Below are 21,923 nucleotides of genomic sequence, written 5' to 3'. Positions count from 1 at the left end.
TTACAGTCGTGAGCCACCACGCCCGGCCCAGAATTAAAATATTTTAATCTTAAAGACCCTCAGAAATCTAGTCTAATCATTCAGATCAAAACGAAAAATTTAGGTCACAATTCTGTGGATCTGAGTTTTAAAAGTCACAAATCGAATGGCTACTAGTACTTTCCATGTGAACACAACTCTTTTTTTTTTTTTTTTTGAGACGGAGTCTCGCTCTGTTGGCAGGCTGGAGTGCAGTGGTGTGGTCTTGGCTCAGTGCAACCTCTGCCTCCCAGGTTCAAGCGATTCTCCTGTCTCAACCTCCGGAGTAGCTGGGACTACAGATGCATGCCACCACGCCCAGCTAGTTTTTGTATTTTTAGTAGAGACGGGGGTTTCACTATGTTGGCCAGGATGGTCTTGATCTCCTGACCTCATGATCCGCCCGCCTACCCACAGTGCCGGGATTACAGGCGTGAGCCACCACGTCCGGCTGGGAACACAACTCTTAATTGGACAAGATTCCATTCTCAGCATGACAGTGTTCTTGTTTTTTGTTTTTTTGGAGAGAGTCTCACTCTGTCGCCCAGGATGGAGTCCAGCTGCACGACCTCGACTCACTTTAACTTCCACCCCCCAGGTTCAAGTGATTCTCCTGCCTTTAGCCTCTTAGGCACACGCCGCCATGCCCAGCTAATTTTTTGTATTTTAGTAGAGACGGGGTTTCACCGTGTTGCCCAGGCTGGTCTCAAACTCCTGCACTCAGGCAATCCACCCACCTTGGCCTCCCAAAGTGCTGGGATTACAGGCGTGAACCACTGCACCCGGCCATGTTCTTGTATTTTCTCTGAATCAAATTCACATGATTTTAACTACTGGTCAGGAGAAACACAAAGGGGTTTATTCACAGTGTTGAATTCTATGCTGATTAAAATTACTGGCAATCCTTTCCCCATTCCAAATTATGGAAGTCTAGATTTGAGTTCTTAAATAATTAGAACAGGGGATGTAAAGAGGAGGCACAACCATGCTTCTTGTTTCCTCCTGTCCCTTCAGGGATTGGCTTCTACTTCACAGGTGTGTGAGGCTCCTCTTCTGGGCTCTCAGGTTAGACTAAGCACCCTTTCTCAGTTCTCCCACAGCTGTTTTACCATGCACGGAGACTAAATATATTAAATATATACAACTTACATTCATTCATTCATTCATTTTTTGAGACAAGGTCTGGCTCTGTTGCCCAGGCTGAAGTGCAGTGGCATGATCATAGCTCACTGTAGCCTCAATCTCCCATGCTCAAGCAATCTTTCCACTTCAGCCTCCCAAGTAGCTGGGACTTAAAGGCGCATGACACCATGCTCAGCTAATTTTTTAATTTTTTGTAGGAATGGGGTCTCACTATCTTGCCAGGGCTGGTCTCAAACTCCTGGGATCTAGCGATCCTCCTGCCTTAACCTCCCGAAGTGCTGGGATTACAGGCATGAGCCACCGAGCACAGCTAACCTTTAATTTTTTTTTTTTTTTTTAGTAGCCAGGCGCGGTGACTCACGCCTGTAATCCCAGCACTTTGGGAGGCCGAGGCGAGCAGATCCCCTGAGGTCAAGAGACAGAAAACCATCCTGCTCAACATGGTGAAACCCCATCTCTACTAAAAATACAAAAATTAGCCAGGTGTGGTAGCGCGTGCGCCTGTAGTCCCAGCTACTTGGGAGGCTGAGGCAGGAGAATCACTTGAACCTAGGAGGTGGAGGTTGCAGTGAGCCAAGATCGCACCACCGCACTCCAGCCTAGCAACAGAGCAAGACTCTGTCTCAAAAAAAAAAAAAAAAAAAAAAAAAAAAAATGCCGGGCGCGGGGGCTCATAACTGTAATCCCAGCACTTTGGGAGGCCCAGGCGGGCGGTTCACGAGGTCAGGAGATGGAGACCATCCTGGCTAACACGGTGAAACCCCGTCTCTACTAAAAATACAAAAAGTTACTCGGGCATGGTGGCGGGCACCTGTAGTCCCAGCTAACTCAAGAGGCTGAGGCAGGAGAATGGCGTGAACCCAGGAGGCGGAGCTTGCAGTGAGCCAAGATCCCGCCACTGCACTCCAGCCTGGGCGACAGAACAAGACTCCGTCTCAAAAAAAAAAAAAAAAAAAAGAAATTTTTTTTTAGTAACCAGTAAGCTCCTCAGAAGCATGATAGGGCTTTCTGATTCAATGTTGGTTCCATATTACCAGGTACATGTAATGCTCAAAGTCTGCTAAGTACAGTACATTATTTTCTTGAAGGGCCAACTTCCTTTAGTTTTTAATGGTAAAATTTTATTTATTCTAATTTTTCTTCATAGCCTGAATGTATCTATCGACACAAGCTAGAAATGGAAAATGTCAAACAAAGCAAGCTACCTTCTGAAGCATTCTGTTGTTAAACTGGAAACAGCCCTTATTAAATAAAAATACACTAGAGCTAGGCCAGGCGCAGTGGCTCACACCTGTAATCCCAGCACTTTGGGAGGCCCAGGCAGGTGGATCACTTGAGGTCAAGAGTTCAAGACCAGCCTGGCCAACACAGTGAAACCCTGTCTCTACCAAAAATACAAAAATTAGCCAGGTGTGGCAGTGCATGCCTGTAATCCCAGCTACTAGGGAGGCTGAGGCAGGAGAATCTTAAACCCCAGAGGCGGAGGTGGCAGTGAGCCCAGATTATGCCACTTCACTACAGCCTGGGGGACAGAGGGAGACTTGGTCTCAAAAAAATAAATAAAATAATAAATAAAATAAAATAAAATAAAATCCACCATAGGAATACCACAAATACAAAAAGCAGTTAAAGATAAAAACACAGAAGATAACAAAGTTACAAATAGAACAAATCATCCCTTCTCCCCTTTCCCTTCATCCCCACCCACCAGCAAATCAATTTTATCTCCAAAATAGGCATCTTCAAGTCACAGCTCCACTGTCACTATTAGTCACCATCATTTTGTAGCTGGATTACAATAATAGCCCCAGGTCACTCCTCTGCCTCAAATTCCTTCCTTGAAGCCCATAGCACTTTAAATAAAAACCCAATTCCTGACCCTGATCTTTATCTCCAAACTCATTTTATATGTCCCCCTTTCTCCTTTAAGAAACACACTCCCAGGCCGGACAGGGTGGCTCACATCTGTAATCCCAGCACTTTGGGAGGCTGAGGCAGGTGGATCATGAGGTCAAGATATAGGGACCATCCTGGCCAACATGGTGAAACCTTGTCTCTACTAAAAATACAAAAATTAGCCGGACATGGTGGCGGGTGCCTGTAGTCCCATGCAGTCCCAGCTACTCAGGAGGCTGAGGTAGGAGAATCACTTGAACCCGGGAGGCAGAGGTTGCAGTGAGCCGAGATTGGGCCACTGCACTCTAGCCTGGCCACAGAGTGAGACGTCATCTACCAAAAAAAAAAAAAAAAAAAAAAGCCGGGCGCAGTGGCTCACGCTTGTAATTCCAGCACTTTGGGAGGCCGAGGCGGGCGGATCACTAGCTTAGGAGATCGAGACTATCCTGGCTAACATGGTGAAACCCCGTCTCCACTAAAAATACAAAAAATTTGCCGGCATGGTTGCAGGCGCCTGTAGTCCCAGCTACTCGGGAAACTGAGGCAGGAGAATGGTGTGAACCCAGGAGGCGGAGCTTGCAGTGAGCCGAGATCGCGCACTCCAGCCTGGGCGACAGAGCGAGACTCCGTCTCAAGAAAAAAAAAAAAAAAAAGAAAAGAAAAAGAAAGAAAGAAAAGAGACACACTCCCAACACAATGGACTTTCTCACCTCAGGACATCTACATAAGCTTTTCCCTAAACCTGGAAGGCTCTTCTCCTCCTCTCAGGCCAAGCCTTGCCTAGGCTGGGTTCTTCTTTACCCTTAGGTCTTAGCTTCATGCTTTCTCTGACCACGCCACCCCAGGTAGGTCCCTCCTGTTATACAGGTCCCTCCTGTATATTGATCTTACTAGTACTTTATTTTTCTACTTTTCAGTCTGTCTTCTCCACTACAGTAGGAGTTCCACAGGGAGAAAGTATGTCTGTCACACATCTTTCCCAGTACCTACACTGGGTTAGACTGGGTTATAATTCTCTTATAAACATTTGAATAAAAATATAAAATTAAAACTTATGAAGCATTCTAATGAAAAGGATAAGACTATAACAATGCAAGTCACCAGTCCTTAAATTTCGAGTAGGACATTATTGTTACAAATTTTAGCTATGCAAGATAAACCAAAATATTAGCCAAGAGGCATGAAACTCTGGCTTTAAAAGCTCAGTTTTGATGCCTGCAAAGTTAAGCCACTAAATGTATCCTGTTTGGGATGCGAAGAAGCATTACACTGAGTTTTCCATTTGGCCCAGGCTCTAGTAGTCACTAGCTTTCTATAAAAGGCTAATAACATGTTAAACCTAAGCCATGAAAACCAGGCTTGGGAGTGGCAATTCGAAGATTCAGTATAACAAAGTAAACTCAGTCAGGATCTAATTCAACCAGCATGGTGATCTCCTTCAGAGATACCTAGGAAAATGAAAAACTAAATTAAAGCAACAGGCCTGAGGCAGAGGGCACAGAGAAGGAGAAACAAAGCTGAACGTGAGGGGGAGGGTCAGAGAAAGGCCCTATAATCTGTGAGGGGACTGGAACAACAGGTAGGATTTCAACAGATGGAGACTGAGGTGTAGTTAAGGCAGTCAATGAAGAGCCAACAGCTGGAGCAAAGGTGCAAAGGTACAAAGGTATGAGTAAGGAAGGATGGCTACCAGGGAATAAGTGAGCAGCCTAGTACAGCTGCAGTAAAGGAAGGACGAAAGAGGGCAAAGACAGAATTACATGCTTGTTCTCTAAGATGCATGCATGTACGGAAAATCTGGAGGCGATTCTGTGGATAGAGAGAAGCGGCATACTTCTTTTCCTTCCTCTAGAAGGAGACTCAAGTCATTAACTTTTTCCTTTTTTTTTGAGACAGAGTCTCACTCTGTCACCCGGGCTGTGCAGTGGCGCGATCTCGGCTCACTGCAACCTCCGCCTCCCGGGTTCGAGCGATTCTCCTGCCTCAGCCTCCCGAGTAGCTGGGATTACAGGCGCCAGCCACTACGCCCAGCTAATTTTTTGTATTTTTAGCAGAGACGGGGTTTCACCATGTTGGCCAAGATGGTCTCGAACTCCTGACCTCGTGATTCGCCCGGCTTGGCTTCCCAAAGTGCTGGGATTACTGGCGTGAGCTACCACACCCGCCCATTAACTCGCTTTTTGAAACAGCTGTATTATTAGTACTCATGACCTCAACATAAGCATATGCAAGGCTTAATGAATGCCTGGCATTAATTATATAATTCACTCTCACAAACGAGAGGAATAATTTATTCAGTCATATTACAAATCTCACTACAGTGGGTTCTAAGATTCTCAACTCCTTAAATTGGAATTATATTGTGCTCAAAGTTGACTGCAACTACCAGCATCTGCCACGAACCGCAGGTTTCACCAATCAGATTCTTGGTGTCCTGGTCTTTGTTATACAGTATTTGATTTATAATCACTTTCTCCCCATTTTTAAAGTCCATTTAGTTCAGTAGTTAATCTTGTAGTCATTATACTGTCATGGCTTTTTTTTTTCTATCTCTATCCCACTATGCAAACAGTTGGTGTCCTCAATTATAATAGCTTTTAAAGTTTAGAGTAATACCCGGTCGACAAATCCATAAAGTCATAAACATCTAACCCTGGAAAAACTGTATCAACATCCAGTCCTTTTAAAATAGATGTTTAAGAAACGAACTGGCCAGTTTGTTACTTTAAAAATTCTAGGCAACTTTTCAACTCAAATTTGGGATAATTTAAATAAAAGAAACCTCTGATAAAATCAGTGTTACAGGGCAAACACAACAATAAAAGCAAATCTCTGCTAAAACGCTTAAGGCAAATTAAAGCAACTAATCAATTAAAATAACGTATTTCACTTGGAAAAGAGAATGCTTGGTCACTTTGCGTTAATTTTAAAATAAGAAATACAAAATCATTAGACTTAACACAAAAAGCATGTCTAAAATTGAACTAGGATACAACTAAGTGTCATTCAAAAATTTTCCTTAATAACATTCTAGCCTAATTCCACCTTGGAAATTAACCAGACTGATCTCTGGCCTACTAATGGTCCTCGGGGAGAAAATATGCAATAAATTTTCCAAAAAATATCCTCGCTGAAGCCAATGCACCTTCTCTTATCTTTGTAATTAACGTACTATAAAAGTGGTGGTGTCTGGCCTGCTTCAAACTTGGCACCACAGTATGAATATATAGTTCTGATATTTTGGTTAAAGGTTTTTTTGTTTCTAAACGCTAAAGCATTTTCATTTTTTTTGACTGTTCCAAAGGCTGCAGTCCTGGAGTTCTTAACCTGGAGTTCAGAGATCTGGAGGGAGTACAAGAACCTGGGATGGTGTGCAAACTTGTGTGTACGTGCCTTTGGCGGGGAGGGGTGGGGGTGGGGGTGGGGTGGTGAGTGCTCGGCTATCTTCAGATTCTCAAAGAAGTCTATGGCTTAAAAACGGTTTTTGGCCGGGTGCGGTGGCTCACGCCTGTAATCCCAGCATTTTGGGAGACCGAGGCAGGCGGATCACGAGGGCAAGAGATCGAGACCATCCAGGCCAACATGGTGAAACACCGTCTCTACTAAAAATACAAAAATTAGCTGGGTGTGGTGGCGTGCGCCAGTAGTCCCAGCTACTCGGGAGGCTAAGGCAGGAGAATCGCTTGAACCCGGGAGGCGGAGGTTGCAGTGAGCCGAGATCGCACCACTGCACTCCAGCCTGGCGACACAGCGAGACTCCGTCTCAAAAAAAAAAAAAAAGAGGTTTTTAGAAAAACCAACAAATCCCTGCATCAGTATTACACCCAGAGAAAGTCACGAAAGGCAAAAAGCGTGCATTTTAACTATGCAACCACCGTTAAACATTCAAAACGCATCCTCTTCACATTGAGAAACAGCCTCGTGAGGGGAAAAAAAAAAAAAAAAACGCATCCTCTTATCCAGTAACCCAGATCCTGACACTAGCTTTCTGTTAGGAAGGCCTTCTGGAAAATAATTTGGTTCAGAATGCGGGGAATATGGGTTCAAGCGCGCCCCACCCCCCTATACAAACACTCTTGGACCGACCCGGTTCTCGACCTTCCTCCGCGGTCGGGGAGGGCTCTCGCGTACCTGGGCGCAGGCTCGATGAGGGTGGTGGTGTCCAGGTAGTGGATCTTGTAAAACTCCAGCAGGGCGGGCAAATGGTCAAATTCCTGGTCCCCGATCTTAAAACGGCGGTTGGGCAGCGAGTTGATGATGTAGTGGGAGACCCGCGAGTTCTCGGACACCGACAGCACATAGTCCCCAGGGCAGGTGGAAGAATCGCGGACGAGGAACATACCGTGGCGCTGGCCCTGGAGCCGGGTCTGCGCCTCCTGGCGAGACACCGGCCCCATGTACCAGGCGGAGCGGTCCGAGGAGTCGAACCTGGCGGAGGACATGGTGTTGGACCGGGGACTCTGCGGCGGTAGGGGCGGCGGCTGTCCTCGCCTGCTCTGCACGCCTTAGCCCGGCAGACGGCTTTGGGGCCGAGGAAGGGCCTCTCGCACACCTCGAGGAGCGCTCAGAGGGCTGGGCCAGCACTTTCCTCTCGGCTCCGGGCCCGCAGCATCCTCCGACGCCGCCCGCCTGCTCCGGGGCCGCCACACGGAGACAGCCGCCCGGGAATGCACGGCAGAGCCGGGGGGTCGGGGCAGGCAAACCCGAGCCGCAGCGGAGGCCACCCCGGGGTTCTCGGGCTGCTCGGCGTCCCAGGGGTGCCTCCAGTGACTCCCGGCCTGGAACGCGCCGGCGCCGCAGCTGGACGGGTCTTCACCGACCCCCGCCGTCACACGAGGCACCGAACTCGAAGGAGCGTCGCGCCTCCGGGGTGCTTTTGCCCAGCTTGTTCCCAATAGCCACAGCAACAAAATGGCGGACGCGGGAGAAGCGGCAGCCACCTCCCCCTCCGCTCACCGCGCTCCGTCTGCGCACGCGCGGGGCCCCGGCTCCCGGCGGCCGCCGGGGCCCTCCCGTTACGTCATACAGCGCAGCCAATCAGGAGCACCGTCGCGACGATCAGGGTGGGCGCTGGTCGCGCCCGCTCCCGCGTTCCAGGAGGAGGCTGAAGAGGCGCCGGTGGTAGGCACTCTCTTCCTGGGGCGCTGCGCGCCGCTGGGGGCGCTGCGGCTGCCGGGTCTCCCAGCGCTGGCAGGAAAACAGCTGGAGCCGAGAGGGAACGGCGTTTCGAAAACCTGCTTCTGGGAACAAAGCGTAACGTGCAGGCTGAATCGCGGGCCAGGGAGGCGTGGCACTGAGGCGACCTGGCCAGCCTAGGGGCCTGAGGGAGGTCAAGGACTGACAGGTCCCGATGGGCCGAGGTGGCCCAGTAAAAGGATGACCCCAGGGGCAGATGTGACCACCAGATAGGTGACTGACTGAATGACTCAGTCCCCAGGTGGCCTGATAGGCTAAGGAAGCCCTAGTGGCTACGTGACCCGCTAAATGGAGTGAGAGGAGAGAGAAGGTGAGGGTTAGATTGACTCAATTAAGTGATCAAGGAAGTCCACAAGTGGGTAACCTGGCCATCATGGGCTCTGAACTGCTGAAAGTAAAATACAAATGCCTCTCGGGCGTGGCCCCGAGGCTTCCCCTGCCCCAGATTATGCCGGCTTCTGCCTATTTATTAATCCCTATTTGTTTTTGTTTTCTTTTTTTCTTTCTTTCTTTCTTTCTCTTTCTTTTTTTCTTTCTTTCTTTCTTTTCTTTCTTTCTTTCTCTCTCTCTCTCTCTCTTCCTTTCCTTTCCCTTTCCCTTTCCTTTCCCTTTCCTTTCCTTCTTTCGACGGAGTCTCGCTCTGTCACCAGGTTGGAGTGCAGGGGCGCGATCTCGGCTCACTGCAACCTCCGCCTCCCGGGTTCAAGCGATTCCCCTGCCTCAGCCTCCCGAGTAGCTGGGATTACAGCTGTCCGCCGCCATGCCCTGCTAATTTTTGTATTTTTAGTAGAAACGGGGTTTCACCATGTTGGCCAGGCTGGTCTCAAACTCCTGACCTCAGGTGATCTGCCTGCCTCAGCTTCCCAAAGTGCTAGGATTACAGCCGTGAGCCACCGTGCCCGGCCTGTTTGTTTTATTTTGTTTTGTTTTTGAGACAGGTTCTCCTTCTGTCACCCAGGCTGGAGTGCAGTGGAACTATCATGGCTCACTGCAGCCTTGATTTCCCCATCTCAAGGGATCCTCCCACCTCAGCCTTCCGAGTAGTTGGGACTACAGGCTCGCGCTGCCATGCCCAGCTAATTTTTTTGATTTTTAATAGAGACGAAATCTCACCATGTTGCCCAGGCTCGTCTCAGACTTTTGAGCTCAAACAATCCTCCCCCTCAGCCAAGATGTGAGCCACCCCGCCCAGCTATGTATGAAACAAGTTAATATATGCAAAGTGCTTAGAATAGTACCTGGCACATAGTAAGCGTCATATGAGTCTTCCATTATTATTATTCAGTCGTTCCCTGGGCCTCTACCTCTATACCCTAAAACCCTGAGCATACACCCTCAGTGGGTGGGTGAGGGTGGAGAGAAAAATCTCCACTTTGTTTTCTAAGTACTTTTCACTGTCAGATTTACCACTTCATAATCACCTGCTCCTTGCCCAGCCCTTTTTTTTTTTTTTTATTCTGATACGGACTCTAGCTCTGTAGCCCAGGCTGGAGGAGTGCAGTGGCGCGATCTCAGCTCACTGCAACCTCTGCCTCCCAGGTCCAGGTTCAAGCAATTCTCCTGCCTCAGCCTGCCAAATAGGTGGGATTGATTACAGGCATGCACCACCATGCCCAGCTAATTTTTGTATTTTTAGTAGAGACAGGGTTTCACCATGTTCGCCAGGCTGGTCTTGAACTCCTGACCTCATGATCCTCCCGCCTCAGCCTCCCAAAGTGCTGGGATTACAGGCGTGAGCCACCGCCTGTAATCCTAGTGGTGATTTTTAATTTTTTAATTTTTTGTAGAGATGAGGTCTCACTGTATTGCCCAAGCTGATCTGGAACTGCTGGGCTCAGGTAATCCTCCCAGCTTGGCCTCCCAAAGTGTTGGGATTACAGACGTGAGCCACCCACCCAGCTGCTCAACCTTCTTAATCTGGCTTCTACCCATGCTTTGACTGAATTAGGCTTTTTGGGTTTTGTTTTGTTTTTAAAGACAGGTCTCTCTGTTGCTGACTCTCGTCTCAAATTCCTAGGCTCAAGTAGTCCTCCTGCCTCAGCCTCCAAAGTAGCTAGGATTACAGATGTGAGCCACAGCAACCCGCTCTCTGCCCTCTAAATGCAGAGCGTCCTTCACCTCTCCATAGTTTTTCCTTTAGTAGGCTAATAATCAGCATGAAGCGTTTAGGGGTCACATCTCTGGTGACTCCAAACACATATTCTAAAAGCAGAACCAAAACTGACCATACTCTCTGATTACTATGTATACACTGTGGGCACAGCCTAAATTAATTTTTATCGCATTCTATTGTAATTGTTCATAAATATTTTTCTCATCCCAATCTGAGCATCTTGAGGGCAGCCTGCTATATATTATTTTTTCTATTCCCAGTACCTAGCACATAATACATACTTTTTTTTTTTTTTGAGATGGGGTCTCATTCTGCTGCCCAGGCTGGAGTGTAGTGGTGCAGTCTCGGCTCACTGCAACCTCTGCCTTCTGGATTCAAGTGATTCTCCTGCTTCAGCCTCCTGCGTAGTTGGGATTACAGGCACGCGCCACCATGCCTGACTAATTTTTGTATTTTTAGTAGAGATAGGGTTTCACCATGTTAGCCAGGCTGGTCTCAAACTCCTGACCTCATGATCTGCCCGCCTTGGCCTCCCAAAGTGCTCGGATTACAGGTGTGAGCCACCACGCTCAGCCGATACATACTTAATGTATGGTTTTTTAATGTAGATGGATAAAGATGGGAGGAAGCCAGAGAAAAATGATAATTGAACATTAGCTGCTGGCTCACTCCCTTTTCAGCAGCCCTCTTTGCCTCATCTTTTCAGGGTGTACTATCTGTCTATATAAACTATCTGCTCTTGGCAAGGTGCAGTGGCTCACACCTGTAATCCCAGCATTTTGGGAAGGTGAAGCAGGTGGATCCTTTGAGGCCAGGAGTTAGAGACCAGCCTGGACAAGATTGCGAAACCCCATCTCTATTTTAAAAAAAGTAAAAACATTCTTTTTTTCGAGACAGAGTCTCACTCTGTTGCTCAGGCTAGAGTGCAGTGGCGTGATCTCGGCTCACTGCAACCTCTGCCTCCCTGGTTCAAGTGATTCTTCCTGCCTCAGCCTCCTGAGTAGCTGGGACTACAGGCGCATGCCACAACACCTGGCTAATTTTTGTATTTTTTAGTAGAGACCGGGTTTCGACATATTGGCCAGGCTGGTCTTGAACTCCTGACCTCGCAACCCGCCCACCTTGGCCTCCCAAAGTGCTGGGATTACAGGAGTGAGCCACGGCACCCAGCCAATGTAAAAACATTGTAAAAATAAACTCTCTGCTCTCTATTTTCCTTAAATAAACTCTCCTTTTAGAAAAAAGTAAAGTCCGGGCACGGTGGTTCACACCTGTAATCCCAGCACTTTGCAAGGCTGAGGTGGGCAGATCACTTGAGGTGAGGAGTTCAAGACCAGTCTGGCCAACATAGTGAAACCCTGTCTCTACCAAAAATACCAAAATTAGCTGAGCATGGTGGCGCTCACCTGTAGTCCCAGCTACTTAGGAGGCTGAGACAGGAGAATAGCTTGAACCTGGGAGGCAGAGGTTGCAGTGAGCCGAGATTGTGCCACTACCCTCCAGCCTGGGAGACAGAGTGAGACACCATCTCAAAAAAAAAAAAAAAAGAACCAAATATCTCTCATTTTGCTTCTAAATACTCCAGAGGGGAATAAGGTGTGGGTTAGATAAAAGTGAAACAAGAATGGCCATGTGAGATTGATAATTATTGAAACCAGGTGACATGATGTGAGGGTAGGGTTAATTATATTCTATAATACTTTTATGTATGTTTGGAATTTGTCATAATAAAATTTTTGTAAAAGATACTTTCCTTTATTTTTCCTTAGCACAGTTGAGACAAGCATAAAATAAACTTTCCAGGCTGGGCATGTTGGCTCATGCCTGTAATCCCAGCACTTTGGGAGGCCAAGGTGGGTAGATCACTTGAGCCCAGGTGTTCAAGTCCCAGCTACTCAGGAGGCTGAGGTTGGGGGATCATCTGAGCCCAGGAGGTCGAGGCTGCAGTAAGCCTTGATTGTGCCACTGCACCTCAGCCTAGGCAACAGAGCAAGACCCTGTCAAAAACATTCCAAAAAAAGTTACTAAATGCTGAGATAGCAAAACAGCAATGAGTAGAGAAACAGAAAGAAACCATTAAAAAAGCTGTAACAGGCAGGGCTCAGTGGCTCATGCCTGTAATCCCAGCACTTTTGGAGGCCGAGGCGGGTGGATCACGATGTAAGGAGATCAAGACTATCCTGGCTAACACGGTGAAACCCCATCTCTACTAAAAATACAAAAAATTAGCCGGGCATGGTGGCAGGAGCCTGTAGTCCCAGCTACTCGGCAGGCTGAAGCAGGAGAATGGCGTGAACCCGGGAGGCGGAGCTTGCAGTGAGCCGAGATTGCACCACTGCACTCCAGCCTGGGCGATAGAGCCAGACTCCGTCTCAAAAAAAAAAAAAAAAAAAAACTGTAACATATAGATTTTGATTCTTCCTTAGCTTGCATATTCCCAGGGTTTCTAGATGGTATTATACTTAAACTCTTGTCTTCTAAAATAATTACAATTGCCAGGCCAGCTGCGGTGGCTCATGCCTGTAATCCCAACACTTTGGGAGGCCGAGGTGGGCAGATGAGCTGAGGTCAGGAGTTCAAGACCAGCCTGGCCAACATGGTGAAACCCCGTCTCTACTAAAGACCGGGCATGGTGGCACATGCCTGTAGTCCCAGCTACTGGGAAGGCTGAGGCAGGAGAATTGCTTGAGCCCAGGAGGTGGAGGTTGCAGTGAGCCGAGATCGCACCAATGCACTCCAGCCTTGGTGACAGAGTGAGACTCTGCCTTGGTGACAGAGTGAGACTCTGTATCAAAAAATAATAGCTACAGTTGCCACATGTGGTGGCTCATGCCTGTAAACACAACACTTTGGAAGTCTGAGTCAGGAGGAGTGCTTGAGCCTAGGAGGTTGAAGCTGCAGTGAGCCCCAGATCATGCCACTGTATTCCAGCCTGGGTGACACAGTGAGACTGTGTCTCAAAAAAAAAAAAAAGGCTGGGTGTGGTGGCTCACACCTGTAATCCCAGCACTTTGGGAGGCCAAGGCAGGCAGCTCACCTGAGGTCAGGAGTTTGAGACCAGCGTGGTGAAACCCCGTCTCTACTAAAAATAGAAAAATTAGCGAGGCATGGTGGCGTGCGCCTGTAGTCCCAGCTACTCAGGGGGCTGAGGCAGGAGAATCACTTGAACCTGGGAGGCAGAGGTTGCAGTGAACTGAGATTGCGCCACTGCACGCCAGCCTGGGTGACTGAGAGAGACTCTGTCTCAAAAATATATATATATTTTTATCATGGATTAGTTTCAGATGAATAATGTCATAAATAACCATAGGCTCTAAACACCTTATATTTTCCAGGGCTTTATAAATTTGCTCAACTAAGCCTTTTTCTGCTTCATACATGATTACCACCATCACTTGTTACACATTTTAGCAGATTCCACTGTGGGTTATACTGAATTATTGTTTTCTCAACTTAAAAAGAATACGTATATATATATAATGCACACACACACACACGCATATATATGTAAAAACTCTGCAAGGCAGGCATTTGGTGCTGGGCTCTTACCTGTTCACTTGCCATTACTGAGGGAATCCTGGTTAGTTTCTTTTCCTCTGCTGACTAATATGCTTAAATTCAGCTAGTCATCACGTCTGGTCTGAGGTCAAGTCTTTTATGTATTTATTTTGTTGTTGTTTGTTTGTTTTTTTGAGACAGAGTCTCGCTCTGTCGCCCAGGCTAGAGTGCAATGGCATGATCTCAGCTCACTGCAACCTCTGCCTCCTGGGTTCAAATGATTTTCCTGCCTCAGCCTCCTGAGTAGCTGGGATTACAGGCGCGTGCCAACATGCATGGCTAATTTTTGTATTCTTGTAGACACTGGGTTTCACCATGTTGGGCAGGCTGGTCTTGAACTCCTGACCTCAGGTGATCCGCCTGCCTCGGCCTCCCAAAGTGCTGGGATTACAGGTGTGAGCCACTGCACCCGGCCTATTTATTTATTTTTGAGACAGAGTCTCACTCTGTCACCCAGGCTGGAGTGCAGTGGCATGATCTTGGCTCAGTGCAACCTCTGCCTCCCAGGCTCAAGCGACTCTCATGCCTCAGCTTCCCGAGCAGCTGAAATGACAGGTGTGTGCCAACACGTCCAGCTAATTTTTGTATTTGTAGTAGAGAGAGCGTTTCACCCTGTTGGCCAGGCTGGTCTCGAACTCCCGACCTCAGGTGATCTGCCTGCGTCAGCCTCCAAAAGTGCTGGATTACAGGCATGAGCCACTGTGCCTGGCAGAGGTTAAGTCTGTTAGAGATGAGGGCCCACTGTGTTGCCCAGGCTGGTCTCGAATTCCTGGGCTCAAGCAGTCCGCTGTCCTTGGCCTCCCAGTTAGGATTACAAGCATGAGCCACCATGCCCGGCCAACTTTTCAGAATATTGCCTATAGTTATTCCATGCACACTATTCAAGAGAAATGTATTTGTCAGTGATTTTATATTCAGCATTGGCACCTCAAATAAACAACAATTGAGCACTAATGGTAACATCTATCAAGTCGTTGATAATCAAGGAAAATCATTCAAAATCATTTTTCTTTGGACACTTTTCTTCTGCTACGACAAACAATTTAATGAACTCACTGCCAGTAAGCAGCTTTCTTTGGCTAACACATAAGCCCCTTGGAAACTTACTTTTGCAGTTTCATTTTCATTTTTTCTTTTCTTTTTTTTTTTTTTTTTGGAGACAGGGTTTCACTCTGGCACCCAAGTTGGAATGCAGTGGCATGATCACAGCTCACTGCAGCCTCTACCTCCAGGGCTCAAGTGATTCTCCCACCTCAGCCTCCCAAGTAGCTGGTACTATAGGCATGTGCCACCACACCTGCCTAATTAAAAAAATTTTTTTTGTACAGGCAGGGTCTTGCTATGTTGCCCAGTCTGGTCTCAAACTCCTGGGCTCAAGTGATCCTCCCACCTTGGCCTCCCGAAGTGTTGGGATTATAAGCATGAGCTACCATACCCAGCCTCATTTTTCATTTTTGTGCAGAAATTCTGATAAGATGTTCCATTTGAAATTTTCCTATTTTTTTTCTTTCTTTCTTTCTTTTTTTTTTTTTCTTTTTTCTGAGACGGGTTTTGCTTTGTCACCCAGGCTGGAGTGCGGTGGCATGATCACAGCTCACTGCAGCCACGACCTCCTGGGCTGAGGCAGTCTTCCCACCTCAGCTTCCCAAGCAGCTGGGAGCACAGGCACATGCCACCACTCCTGGCCAATTTTTTTTTTTTTTTTTTTTGGTAGTGATGAGGTCTTGCTGTGTTACCCAGGATGGTCTCAAATTCCTGGGCTCAAGCAGTTCTCCTGCCTCAGCCTCCCAAAGTGTTGGGATTACAGGCATGAGCCACAGCACCTAGCCAAAATTGTCCAATTTTTCTGACTGTTGCTTTCCTATAAATTGGTAATACTGTGATGACTGCTTAGTCTAAGTTAACATACATTTTATTCTTTTAGCACAGATACAGTGTCACTGCATAATAAACACAATACTTTGCAATTGTATGCTTTTTTTTTTTTTTGAGACAGTTTTACTCTTGTCACCCAGGCTGGAGTGCAGTGGTGCAATCTCGGCTTACTGCAACCTCCGTCTCCCGGGTTCAAGTGATTCTTCTGCCTCAGCCTCCCAAGTAGCTGGGATTACAGGTGTGAGCCACTGCGCCCCCGACCTTGCAATTGTATACAGTAACAAAATAATCTACACTTTGCCTTGAAAGTATGACATCCAAAGTCTACTTTTCTGGCCTGGTGCGGTGGCTCATGCCTGTAATCCCAGCACTTTGGGAGGCTGGGGCAGAAGGATCACTTGAGGTCAGGAGTTTGAGACCAGCCTGGGCAACATAGCAAGACCCCATTTCCACAAAAAATTTTTAAAAATTAGCTGTGCATAGTGGCCCCAGCTACTCAGGAGGCTGAGGTAGGAGAATTGCTTGAGCCCAGGAGGTCAAGGCTGCAGTTAGCTGTGATTAAACACCACGGCACTCCAGCTTGGGCATTGAGACAGCGAGACCCTGTCTCAAAAAAAGAAAATTATACTTTTCTTCTTTTGATACAAGAACGTGCATTGGCAATTTTTTTTTTTTTTTTTTTTTGAGAAGGAGTCTTGCTCTGTCGCCAGGCTGGAGTGCAGTGGCATGATCTCGGCTCACGGCAACCTCCGCCTCCCAGGTTCAAGTGATTCCCCTACCTCGGCCTCCTGAGTAGCTGGGACTACAGGCGCCCACCACCACACCTGGCTAATTTTTGTATTTTTAGTAGAGATGGGGTTTCACCATGTTGATCAGGCTGGTCTCGAACTCCTGACCTTGTGATCTGCCCACCTCAGCCTCCCAAAGTGCTGGGATTACAGGCGTGTGCCACCACGCCTGGCCAAAATACTGCTGAATTATAATTGCAGCACTCCAACTTGTAGTGCACTGAGCAGCAGCACAAAGGGATGAGAGTGCCAGGTACGTGTCTGCCACAACTACTCAACTCTGCCATTGTAGTGGGAAAGCAGCCACACTGTATGTGACTTTGTCCCAATAGGTTTAGGTTTAGCTATATTCCAGGAAAACTTTATTTATGGGCCCTGAAATTTGAATTTCACATAATCTTCATGTATCATGAGATATTCTTTTGATTTTCCCCCCAACCGTTTAAAGATGTAAAAACCACTCTTGACTGGGTGCGATGGCTCACGCCCAACACTTTGGGAGGCTGAGGTGGGTGTATCACCTGAGGTGAGACCAGCTTGATCAACATGGAGAAACCCTGTCTCTACTAAAAATACAAAAGTAGCCAGGCGTGGTGGCACATGCCTGTAATCCCAGCTACTTGGGAGGCTGAGGCAGGAAAATTGCTTGAACCCGGGAGGCAGAGGTTGCGGTGAGCCAAGATCGTGCCATTGCACTCCAGCCTGGGCAACAAGAGCAAAACTCCATCTCAAAAAACAAACAAACAAAAAAACACTCTTTGCCCACAAGCCTTAAAGGTAGAGTTGATGGGCAAGATTTGGCCCATGGGCCATTGTTTGCCAACTTTAGGTCAAAAATCTTCTGTATTGAATGTGTGCCTTTTGTGTTGCTCCCAGTGTGACCCAGAACTTTTTTAAGGTCACTGCCACAAATTCTTTTTTTGTTTTCTTGAGACGGAGTCTTGCCCTGTCGCCCAGGCTGGAGTGCAGTGGCGCAATCTTGGCTCACTGCAACCTCTGCCTCCCATGCTCAAGTGATTCTCCTGCCTCAGCCTCCTGAGTAGCTGGGATTACAGGCGCCTGCCACCACACCTGGCTAATATTTGTATTTTTAGTAGAGACAGGGTTTGACCATGTTGGTCAAGCTGGTCTCAAACTCCTGACCTCGTGATCTGCCCGCCTTGGCCTCCCAAAGTGCTAGAATTACAGGCGTGAGCCACCGTGCCCAGCCTACTACCACAACTTCTAATAGATGTCTTCCCCTAAAAAAGACCCCTGATTATAACCACACAGCCTTGATAAATTCAGTATTGGTTTGCATCTTACTTCATCTCTGTGTCTAGCCCAATTCTCTAGTTCAGAGTATTCAGTTCCAGATAGCCTGGCACATGATCCGGGCATATCCCACAGCACTGTCAACATCTGTGCCAGATGGAGCTCCCTCATCTAGTTATAGTATTCCAACCAGAAGGGTTACTTGAGCCATCAGAGTTAGGTTCTAGAACACAGAGCAAAGGCCAAATACTACCCATACCCACAACACAAAAACTGCCTCTCAGATATCCTGTTTCATCGAGACTGAAGCTTAAAATACCAATTCTCAGTGCTGACTGAACATTTGATCACCTGCATAGCATAAAAAAACAACAACAACAAAAAGCCCAGTCCTGATCCCAGAAGACTCATTTATTTATTTGGCTTGCAGGGAGACCTGAGTACTATATTTAAAAAAAATAATGTATTAATATGGTTCAAATATAAAGTGATACAAATGGTATTTATTGAGAAGTCCTGCTCCCATCCCATCCAACTTGGAGGACCCTATAGTTAACCACTTCTATTCATCTCTTGTGTATCACACAAATGTTTATGTAAGAATATTTTTATTTTCCCCCTTTCTTACACTAAAGGAAACATATCCACTCTTCTGCATCTTGCTTTTTAAAAATCTAACAATATATCCTGGAATAATTTCCACATCAGCATTTTGAGAGTTTCCTTATTGTTTGTTTGTTTTTATATTTGCATACTATTCCATTGTGAAGATAGACCATAGTTTATTTAACCAGTCTCCATACTTAGATATTTATTTCCAAACTCTCGTTACAAACAATGCCATAATGTATAACTTTGTACATACATCATTTCATATGTATGCAGGCATTTCTGTAGGATGAATTCCCAGAAGTGGAATTAAATGATAGATTAAATGATAAATGTGCATCTATAGCTATGGTCAAATTGCCCTCCATGATGCTTATAGCATTTGGTACTATTGCAGCAATATAGGAGAATACCTGTTTACTCACAGCTTCATCAACAGCGTGTGTCACAATGGGCTGGGATTATGCAGCAGTGGCTTAACTATTTCTGACACAGGGCAATGTTCCTCGGTGCAGCGGCTCAGATCCAGGGTGGTGAAATTCCCCCATCCTGAGGCTGCACCAAATGGAACACTTCACCTTCTCCCTTAGTAGCTGAATTGGGGAACAGAACTGGAGAATCCCCATAGTTTGATTAATAGCACCAGCTATTAAATCCTTCAGCCCAGAGGAAAATATGTTAATTCTGCTCACATTTTATGGGCCAGAATGAGTCACATGCTAAGCCTAAATTCAGGGGGTGCAGGAAATTGTATAGTCCATATTCTCAGAAGTAGAGGAGAACTGGATATTAATAAAATTTTATGTCCAACTTTTAGATTCTTGCCAATCTGATAGGTGAAAAAAAATGTTCAGAGTAGTTTTATTTTGCATTGCTCTTATTAGGAGTGAGGTCAAGCATCTTTTCATATGTTCAGGGGCTATCATGAGTATTTATTAAAACTTCTAGCCAATTCTAATGTGCAACCAGGCTTGCACCTCCTGGGGCTTTCCTACTCAGTTTAGATTTTCTGAGAGAAACATCTTTTCCCTCCATGATTAGTAGGACCACAGTGACTGACCAAGGGAGAATTCGTTCTATAGCTGAGACTGCCTTTTATGTAATAGCAATAGGGTGTCTCATTATAAAATGGCTTTCAGTCAATAACCATAGCATTCTTGTTATATAACCTGTGTACCATAATGGGTGGCCAGATGGTCTTTCAGTAATAGAGCCAGAATTAGAAATCTTTGACTAAAAACAACCAAGAGTCAATGCTTACTAAGAGTATTGCATCAATGCCTGTTATCATCATCTCTATTTGAAGGAGGAAGTATTTTATAATGGATCTTCACTGAACTCGAATCTTTGATAGGGTAAGATTTTTTTTTTTAAATTGAGGTAGGGGTCTTACTCTGTCACTCAGGCTGGAGTGCAGTGGCTTGATCTTGGCTCACTGCAACCTCCAACTTCCAGGCTCAAGTGATCCTCCCACACCAGCCTCCCGATTAGCTGTGACCACAGGCATGTGCCAATCTGATAGGGTAAAATCTTTTAATGCTGTAGATTGTGTATGGACAGAAGACTTTAATCCTAAATCCACTTTTCCTAACACAAGACTAAAACCTCAAGAGCTAGTATAAAATCATGAACATAGTTTTTCCTGCTTCAGGTACCTGTTTCCACTTTTTTATCTCCTACCCATCATGGAGCAGTTTCTTGGGACATCTTTTCTTCTAAAATTGAAGATTTTATTTTTGTTTAAACTCCTAGATCACCTAGGTTCCTCCCACTCAATTCCTGGTGCCAAGCCTATTCAGAAAGTAGTCATGACTGAGGTCAGGGCCTAACCCTCCTGGAATTAGGCAATCAGATCCGTCTATACTTGCAACACCAGAGTGACTCAATGGTCTTACAAAAGTTTACTCGCCATGGATTCATGATGTAATCATCTTAACTAACAAGCTGTATTAGCATGCTTTGGCTGCAATATCAGAAATCCCTATTCAAAATAGTTTGAGCCAGGAGCAAGGGCATTTATTATTTTTCATAACACGAACTCTGTAGCAGGCAGCTCAAGATGCAGGATGTCCAGGCCGTGGGTCTGCTTCTGTGTGATTTTTTTTGGTTCTAATTTCTTTCAGGTTTTGGCTTCATCCTCTGGCTGGTTATCCCACGCCTCACATCCAGTTATGCCAATGCCCAGTGGGAAAAGGACAGTCATTTCCTTGTGTCCTTTTTTTAGAGACAGGGTCTCACTATGTTGCCCAGACGGGAGTGCAGTGGCACGATCATCATTCACTGCAGCGTCAACCTCCTGGGCTCCAGTAATCCTCGTGCCTCAACCTCCCAAGTAGCTGGGACCACAGTTATGTGCCACCATGTCTGGCCTTCTGTCCTCTTTTATTTTTTTCTGTTTTGCAGAGATGAGGTCTCTCACTATGTTGCTCAGGCTGGTCTCAAACTCCTGGCCTCAAATGATCCTCCCACCTTGCCCTCCCAATATGCTGGGATTACAAGTATGAGCCACCAAGGCCAGCCCTTGTGTCCCTTTTTAAGGGCAAAGAGCACTTCCTCCAGAAACCTGAGAGCTCTCCCTTTACATCCCATCCCATCAGGGCACATGCCCATTCCTAAGGCAAGGACCAGCAAGAATGGGACCACCTGTGCTTGACTGAGCGCATACAAGACTCTGGCTTCCTGCTAGGCATGGTGGCTCATGCCTGTAATCCCAGCACTTTGGGAGGCTGAGACAGGTGTATCACCTCAGGTCAGGAGTTTGAGACCAGCCTGACCAATATGATGAAACCCCTTCTCTACTAAAAATACAAAAATTGCCAGGCACAGTGGCTCACGCCTGTAATCCCAGCACTTTGGGAGGCCGAGGCGGGCAGATCATGAGGTCAGGAGATCGAGACCATCCTGGCTAACACGGTGAAACCGCATGTCTACTAAAAATACAAAAGATTAGCTGGGCGCGGTGGCAGGCGCCTGTAGTCCCAGCCACTTGGGAGGTTGAGACAGGAGAATGGCACGAATCTGGGAGGGGGAGCTTGCAGTGAGCTGAGATCCTGAGACTCCGTCTCAAAAAAAGAAAAAAGAAAAAAAGAAAGACTGTGGCTTTGCCTTCAAGCGGAAGGAAACATTTCTTTGGGTAATCAGACACATGCGGACTAAAACTCCTCCTTGCTGGATTTCAGGAAAAAAAGCCCTTTGTAAGATCCTGAGATAATGAACATTTAAGTGACAAATAGGTTCAGCACACCTGTATTAAGCATCTCCCAGGAGCTAGACTTGGGGATGCAAAGTGAATGTGATATGGTCCTGCTTGGTGGTACTTAGTCTAGTGGAGGAATAAGCACTATTCAATCTGATTTTAACTTGGCTCCTCAGATAGCCTTCCTACAGAAAGAGAATGAGCTTTTTTCACCTTTCACTTGCTCCTTCCCCACCGCCTCTTCTCTCCCTTCCTTTTCTTACTATCCATCCTACAA

The 21,923-nt window shown here is 46.6% G+C and overlaps 1 protein-coding gene across 1 annotated transcript in view; it reads right to left on the bottom strand.

Moving 5' to 3' along the window:
* The window catches only part of CRKL (CRK like proto-oncogene, adaptor protein), a 37,108-nt gene extending 28,201 nt beyond the window's left edge, over positions 1-8,907 (bottom strand). Inside the window, exon 1 of the mRNA XM_031007554.3 lies at positions 7,189-8,907. Within this exon, the coding sequence (XP_030863414.1) occupies positions 7,189-7,499 (311 nt within the window). The 5' untranslated portion in view covers positions 7,500-8,907. The remainder of the gene's footprint in view (positions 1-7,188) is intronic.
* Positions 8,908-21,923: the final 13,016 nt, after the last annotated feature.

The sequence above is a fragment of the Gorilla gorilla genome, chromosome 23 (assembly GCF_029281585.2).
Source record: "Gorilla gorilla gorilla isolate KB3781 chromosome 23, NHGRI_mGorGor1-v2.1_pri, whole genome shotgun sequence".
Lineage (NCBI taxonomy): Eukaryota > Metazoa > Chordata > Mammalia > Primates > Hominidae > Gorilla > Gorilla gorilla.
This window is presented reverse-complemented; position numbering and strand designations above follow the sequence as displayed.